This window comes from Nyctibius grandis, chromosome 7 (genome assembly GCF_013368605.1).
Source record: "Nyctibius grandis isolate bNycGra1 chromosome 7, bNycGra1.pri, whole genome shotgun sequence".
NCBI lineage: Eukaryota > Metazoa > Chordata > Aves > Nyctibiiformes > Nyctibiidae > Nyctibius > Nyctibius grandis.
The window spans coordinates 3,194,221-3,202,336 of NC_090664.1; the positions used below are offsets into that span (position 1 = coordinate 3,194,221).

The 8,116-nt window shown below is 43.4% G+C and overlaps 1 protein-coding gene across 1 annotated transcript in view; it reads right to left on the reverse strand.

Annotated features, from left to right (window-relative positions):
• The window catches only part of ANLN (anillin, actin binding protein), a 29,887-nt gene extending 28,289 nt beyond the window's left edge, over positions 1–1,598 (reverse strand). The window contains exon 1 of the mRNA XM_068405159.1: positions 1,581–1,598. Within this exon, the coding sequence (XP_068261260.1) occupies positions 1,581–1,598 (18 nt within the window). The remainder of the gene's footprint in view (positions 1–1,580) is intronic.
• Between the last annotated feature and the right edge of the window lie 6,518 nt (positions 1,599–8,116).

The following is an 8,116-nucleotide window of genomic DNA, read 5'->3' on the forward strand; positions in this document are numbered from 1 at the left end:
AACTTTTTTGAGGGAAGTTATTAAATTTCAATATGAATACACTAATATTGGTCAGATTTTTACACAACAGTGGAACACCCTCCACAGCATAAACATTCTTGATAAGGCAACATTTTAGGCACTCTGCCTAACATACTAGCTAACATTTGAATGAAGTTTACTCTGAGGAGCGGCCTCACAGTTGGTCAGAGCTTTTATTTAGAAGGGCGTGTTGAGGTTGGAATATCTCCCAGCGTGCAAAACCGTTTTAAACTTGATTCAGTAGTCCGGACTTGAAGTTTATTTAAGACTAGTCAGATGGTGTCACTCACTACCAATTAAGGAAGGAGGTTTTAGGTGTTTATACGTAGCAAGCCTTTACATGGGGGTAGGGTAAATTTGCCTTGGCATAACACATTTAGTATGTTCAGATCAATAGCTTATGTTCAATTTTTTAAATCAGATCTGCGCAGTCGCCTTTTTTGGGCACTCAATTTATTTAAAGTATGACAATTTCATGTACAGACTGTCTTCAAGGGGAGGAGAGAGTATTTCACTGCCGTATTTGATTTGGATTTTTTTTTTTTTAAGTAGTTTAGGTTTTTTGTTTATGCAGGCTGTGGATTGAAGGCCATTTTTACTATGACATTTCTCAAAGCAGTCACAAGACAGCTCCACAGCTTGACACGTGAAACCAGAGTACAGTACAGCAGATTCAAGAAACCTTCACACAGATTCAAGAAACCTTCACACAGATTCAAGAAACCTTCACACAGATTCAAGAAACCTTCACACAGATTCAAGAAACCTTCACACAGATTCAAGAAACCTTCACACAGATTCAAGAAACCTTCACACAGATTCAAGCCAGTCAATTCCACTTATTTTGTTACAATTTTGCCTCTGTAAAACTCAAGCACACACACGCAAATCCATCCTAACAACTGACGGCTTTTTTTAAAAAAAAGGGGAACTGTGCCTGCCGAGGAGAGTGACCAATCCGGGTTGCAATCATGTCAGGACACATTTTTAATCAGATGGTTGCTGCTTTGGGCAAACTTCACACTCGCCCTTTAGATATGGCAGGCACAATGGCTGTCAATACCACTCCCATGAGCTTCCAGGCTCCCTTCTGATTCAACCGAAAGTCTTATCTGCCAGACGCACACCAAAGGCAAACTCTACAGCGCTAGGAAACGCAGCCAAGTGTCGGCCTGGTTTAGAAGAGGTCCTGCCATTCGAAAACCCTCGCACGAACAACGGCCCTGACCTCTCCTGGGGAAGATGTGGCGGCCCACGAACGCCTGGGCGGCTGCGATATTGGAGGTACCGGCACGAGCAAGACGAGGGGGCAGGAGTCTCCCCGCTGCAGAGAATGAGGCTCCCTACAAGCCCACAAACCCCCAGAATAATGTAAGAGGGGATGAGGAGCGCTGACAGGCCTTAGCCACGAGAAACCATTCCACCCTCAGAGCGCGGCCACAGGGAGCAGCTCCCCTGCGACCCCCGCCACTGACAACTCGCCCCCTCCCCGGAACAAGCTCCAGGTGCGCCCCCTCCGCAGCTCACGACTCGGGGGCCGGCCCACGCCGTGCCCTCACCTCAGTGAACGGGTCCATCGCTGCTGTCGCTGCCGCCGACCGCCCGCGCTCCGCCCGCTCCCTCAGGCCGCCCCGGAGCGGCAGAACCCCCACCCCAACCGCTCCTCGGATTTGAATTTCAGCGCCCGCCCCACCGCGCATGCGCCAGGCCGCCCGCCCGGCGCGCAGCCACGTGACACCCAGGGGCGCGTGCCCCGCCCCCGCCCTGTCCGAGGCGGGCACGCACAGCGCTCCGCCCCACCCCGCCGCGGGCGTTGATTGACAGGAGTGCTGTCCAATCCGACAAGAGGCTGCCCTGCTCTCCCTCCCCCCGCCGCGGGGGCCTGCCCCGTGAGGGAGAGGGCGGGAAGGCAGACGGTGCGGGGGGCTCCGCCGCTGGGCTCCCCTGCGCGGCGCCTCGGGCTGGCTCTGCCTTTCCCGGAGTCGGGAGCAGGCCAGGCTTCGGGTGTCGCACCTCCGGGCTCTGGGTGTGACCCCTGCCTGTGGTCGTGCTGCTTAGTGTTTCCGTGTGTTGCGTGCAGGGAGCGCCTCCAGCCCTGTCACCTTCCTTCCTCCTCCTCCTTGTCAGCCCAGCCGGGTGCAAACTGATTTTTTTTTTAAGAAAACCAAGGTTTTTACCTCCCTTACAGGCAGGCAGAGCAACTGCCTGGCTAACTCTGCATCTTGCTGCAGCTGCTCGGCAGGAGTGTCCCCCAAGCCTTTTTCATTTGAAGCTTCATTTATCAGATGGCATTGGCAGGAAAATACGATTTTACTGTTACTCTGTGAATGGAGAAGGTGTGCTTCCCAGTGCAGCTCCTCACAGCTTTTACGTTTCTTCTTGAGTTACAGCCCATGGTCTCATCAAACCTCACTTACTAGTTCCTCCTGCTGTCCCCTTCGTCATTTCACCGATAGACATTTCTTGATGTGCAAGTGTTAGGGACACTGAATTGGCAGAGAGCCATCGGGTGCTTGGATCCAGGCCTTGCTGTCTGAGCACCACCTCAAACTCCCTTCCCATAAATGGGTTGAACACAATCGAAAATACAGCTTGTTGTTTTGTCTCTGCTGTTCTCCCCAGGAGGCTGCTGTAGGCCTGACTGCCCAAGTGACTAAACCTTGTCAAACCTCCAGTCTATCCATACGTATTGGCACCCCTTTATACCTTTTTGCTCATATGCAAATAGCGTTCATTACTGTGCATGAATGCCTTTCTTCCCTAGTGGTGTTTTTCTTGCCTTTTGGAATATTGATAGGCAGCAGTCATTTCTTCTTCCAGCCGTTACTTTGCCTTGCTAAACAAACCACACTCTTCTAATTGTCCCTCATCAGAAAATCTTTCCAATGCCTTATTTGCAAACAGCGTGTCATCAGCGTGCAGCAGAATCTTAAAAATACAATATCAAGTAAAACTTTCCTGAAGAAATCTTCAAGATTGGACACCCTGGCCAACAAATATCTCTGCACTGTTCTCAGATAAACAAGGGTTAGAGCAGCCTGAGGTCCAGTATCAGAACTTGCTCACACACCAGGCTGAAAATTGGGACTTACCAGATGAGACTCATCACTCATTCGTAATCTATGAACCAGCAGGTACAGTGATAAGAAAGGACAGGCTTTATTTCCTTCAAGAGAAACTAGGTATAGCTATCACTGGGAAATAATAGAAACATTCCTTTAATGGAGCAGTAGAGAATCAATGCAGGCAAATACCAGAAGCCGAAATAGACAACATGGAGCTCAAAGATGTCAGTAGAAAGTTAAAGCAGAGAATTACCATTAAGTCTTTTCTCCTGCCACTCCAAAAGAAGTCATGCACAATTTGAGCCCTTTCAACGTAACAGAAGTATTGCAATTGAAACATACTTTCTGCTTTACATGTGGATCTGTGGGATTTATGCAGTGCAGCTCCAAATGTGGCTCCATCCATTGCTGTCATCTTTCAAATGATACGGCATAGCAAACGATGCTTAGCCTGGGGACCAGCCAAAATGGTGTTAGCTGCCCTGTCAGTGTACATAATAATCTCATCTGCTATTTAATATTAAAAAAAAAGAGGGAAATAATCGTGCTTTATTCTGTAAAATAAATTTCTTGTAAAAAATTTTTCTATAAAGTGTATTCTGAAAAACAAAATTCAGATCCCTACGAGTGTGTAACTCCTAGGGATGCTTAAAACATCAATGCAACACGCATGTGACAAATGACCTTTCCTTTTGGTCTCTACAGCACCTATCATTTCTTCATTTTAATCCAGACTCAGTGGGGCCCTGACAGAAATCAATAGAATACTTAGTTTCTCAACTTCTCAGGGGGTTAGGTCTGTCTTCCAGAAAAGCAACGGACAGTAAATATATCTTATTCTTATATAGCTCCAAAGAGCCAAAGAAAGTCAGTCTTTTTCAGGAATGGTGCTATAAAATGGCTACGAGATCCATTGTCTGTGTAATGGTGGGGGGTACGGCCCATGGCAATGAAATTTGCAGTCAGGGTTATTTTTTTCTTAATAAACGACTAAAACTATTTGCGACTTATATAAAAAATCAACTGCTGTTTCACAATCTGAAGGCATAAAGAAAAAGAGAGGGAAAGAAAGGAATGCCGTGTTGAAATCAGCAGAACAATGAGCCAGCTCTGCCTGCTGAACAGTTTATGCCAGCCTTTTCCATTCAAAAATTATGAATCACACCCTTCACCCCATGTGATATGTTTTAAGATTTCTTCTTGCCAGGGGTAAGCTAATGAAAAGTAATCCCTTCTCTAACAATAAATAGCACAATACAAAGCACTTGGGGAATGGTTTTTGCTGGCTTGCAGTTTTCATGGGAATTGAGAGTGTGGGCATGGAAGCCAGCCATTTGTTTTTTAACGTGGCAAGAAAAAACATTTTTACTTTCCCAAGTCTTTCTTTAAAAATGTTTAAAGCATACTGAGTGTTTTCAGGGTTGTATTTTCATTTTCAGAAGGTTATAGAAGTTTGCATTAGCAGTTTAATAAGAATGGAGCACTTTTTAACTAATAAGGAGAGCACTAGCCAAAGTTTTTGTAGCTATGGCTTCCTTACAATACCAATACAATCATAGATGTAAAATATTGAAGGCAAAAATGCTGATCCCAATGTAGTCCAATATATAGCTTGGTATAGCTCCATTCTGTAATCCTCAGAGAATGGTTCCTAAAACTTCCTTTCTGCTGAGAAATTGAGTTCACTATTCTGATTCCAGATGAAAGATGAGCAAGATGCTTCCTTGGTTTCACAGAAAAATCGCAGTAATCCTGTCATTTAGAGAAAAATACTATTTTCCAACTTGTCATTTCCTTTTATTCACAGATAAATAATTCAAAGTGAAAGTTGATGCTCACCTATCTTGCCCTTGCAAGCAGATTTCAATCATCTACTGCATGGTAATACAGAGCATTATGATACAGTACATTGTACTATTCCTTGTAGTTCAGATTTACCTACAAAACCCTTTTTTTTTTCCAGAAAATTCACTCTTCCACTAATCAGTTGGAGAGATGTCATGATTCTGATACTCATTTCACACCGGTACGTATGATTGCATAGGATGCCAGATAGAGGAGAATCAAATGTATAGTCTAGTACACGCTGTTGTGCATCATGATTTCTGGACTACCGTCCCGTTAGAACTAATTCTTCCCATTGACTTCAGACAAAGGGTTTAACCTTGGGAAAGAGGCGAGGAGACAGCCCTTGCAGAGCTTCTTGAGGACTGTGCCACCAGCACGGACATCCCTCTTCCCTACCCACCATCTTTTTGCCCCCAGCGCATCCTGGAGGACGTATGGTGGCTGGTCTGACTCTCCATGCCTCAGTGCCTAAGATGAAGCCAGGCTATGAGATTCCCCTCTCTACAAGCACCACACCAGCACCCACGTATAAGGGAATCCTGCACTACAGAAGAGCAGTAAGAATATAACATCCGTCCTTTCCTTAGTGATTCTGAAATGAAGACCAAATTGTGCCCTTGGATGCTCTGGAGTACCCTAGTGTGCCAGAGACGTGGCCTGGGAAAAGGCAATTTCACCCCCAAACGACAAGTAGAAGGGCTGGTCCATAGTATGGCAAAACACAGCAGTTTGGATTAATCTGTATTTTCTATTGCAAATATTACACAGTCAGAAACATTTTGATGGGCAGTATTTAGGACCTGTTCTCTGTGGCAAGCCAAAGGTGATTATACTGCTCTTGTCAACTCCTATGATAATCACAGAGGCAACGTAGGCTGACATTATCCGGTAAAGGAATATATTTATGTCAGGAATAAGACAGGTTTCGTGAGTAAGTAACCTAACGCGTGACATGGATTTAAATTAGCAATGCTCAGAGCACAAGTCTCTCTTCTAGTAGCCCGAGTAGAAAACCAGCTCAACCAGACTAAAGGAATGTGAGACCCCATAGCCATTACACACCAACTTTCAGCTGGGCCTGTGCTTTATACCATAAGGCTTCATTTATTAATCTGCCTTGGTAAGCGTTGTTGGGGGAAAAAAATCCCTTAAACTGGACATTTGCTGGGGGAAAATATGCCACATTTTCAGAATGTACAGCATGAATTTCAAACAGTGTGAATTTTATTTATTCTCTCACTTGTCCTTTGCAAAATATGGGAGGTTCTCAAGAAAACACTGGCTTGCTGAAGACACCATTTATAATAAAGGTTGGAAAAGCCCACCATCATTTATATTCTGCCCTAAACTACCATATGATGACACTGATTGATTAGCGTTAACTGTTGTCAGAGCTGAAATGCACCATCTCATATGAGGAGCAACTGAGGGAAAATCACAGAAATCGAAGCTGGAGGGAAAAGCAAAAACATTATGGGGAGAAAGAATAAAAAAAAAAAGTGAGGAGTGGAGAATGGCAAATAGCAAGGGAAAATAACATGAGGAAAAGACAGGAGAGAAAAGATATTAAAATGGAAAAATAGTGAAACGAGGAATGACACAAAACTCGTATTTCATTAACAACAAGAGACAGTTGTCAAGTGGACTCAGTTTCAGAAAAAAATCTCTGGGTGGTTGAACTCTGCATTTTTACAAGGCTGTGGGAGTTAAGAAACATTTGCCTGTCATGCACTCTGAAAAGATGTATTGTGTTCACAGTTTTCTTAGTATAATGTTGCATTTGTATCACTAATTCAAGGAAAGTTTCTCAGGACCTTTCATTTAGGTCTCCCGACTGATTTACACAAGAGAAAGGTAATTAGGCTTCCTTCTTTTGTGTCTCAGTTATAAAATACCTGTTTTTTTCTTTCTTTATCCATGTGGTACAACTCTACCGTTTGCTGACATAAACATTCTGAAATGAAACAAAGGGCCTGAGAGTACTTAAGTGCCATTATGTTAATTTAGACCATGACGTTAATTTACAGTACCTGAGGACTTACTGGCAACTCTGTAGCATAATGCAGACAGAGTAATCACATAATCACATCAGCTATTTCACCAACCAAATTGTATCACGTTTTATATTCTTGAAAGAATTTTCTGAAAGATGAAAAAATTAGGAGATTCTTGTTTTTCACCCAAAAAAAGTGTTCTATCCGCTCCAGTTCCTTTTTTTGAAGAGTCAGTATGCTGTAAGCTCAACAGGTGATCATTTTCTGACCTCATTCTTGCCATCTTATTCTCATATTTTAAATAAATAAATAAAACTCTACGACACACATAAAATACGTCATAAATGATGCATAAGGAAGCCTGAGAATGGTACCTACAAATTTACCTTAAAGTTTTTCAAACCAAAGCAGGCGCTCCAAGTTAAGCATAGCCTATATGCTTTGCTAAACAAGGAAAGACCTAAGGATATGAAATGGGTTTTACATGAGTTCATGACTTATTTTTGCTCTTCACTTTCCATGTCATTGCTCTGAAAAAAAGTGCATTCAGTAACAGGAAATCTTTTCTGCAACAGTAGCAGGTTTACACTAGAGGGTGCAACTTAGGCAGGATTTTAGGCTGCTTAGTGTTTTGCTTTGGAAATCTCTCAGTATTTGGGGAAAAAAACACATCATAAATAAGAAGCAGCTGTTTTTAGAGGGAGAAATTCTCCTGAAATTTGAACAAACACAATTAAAATGTAACGATGATGATATTTTCCACACGTACCCATGAAGGACAGTGGGAATACAGTCATCAGCTTCAGTAGAAACTACATATGTAATTACAGCGAGGCTGTGTTAGAGATGAGTAAATATCCCTAATATTGTGGCTTGCTTTTGCTTAAAAAACTGTGATGACATGGAAAATAGATTAACTAAAGGAATATGAAAATGAGATCATGGCTCCTTGTTAATGAGAGGGACAGAAACAGCTGATGGAGTAAAACATAAAGTAGCAGCCTATGGTAGAAATACAGTCTCACTGTGTGCCTGGGTGTGATATGATCGAGGGTTGCCTCACCTTGCAGTAAAACACAAAAGAAGGCAAAGGGGATGGAAATGGCCAAGAGGTTATTTTAAATAGTTCTTCCCTCTTCCTTCCAGTGGTGGTGAAGATTGTGAGAGCACTGAACATGTGTCTCCACA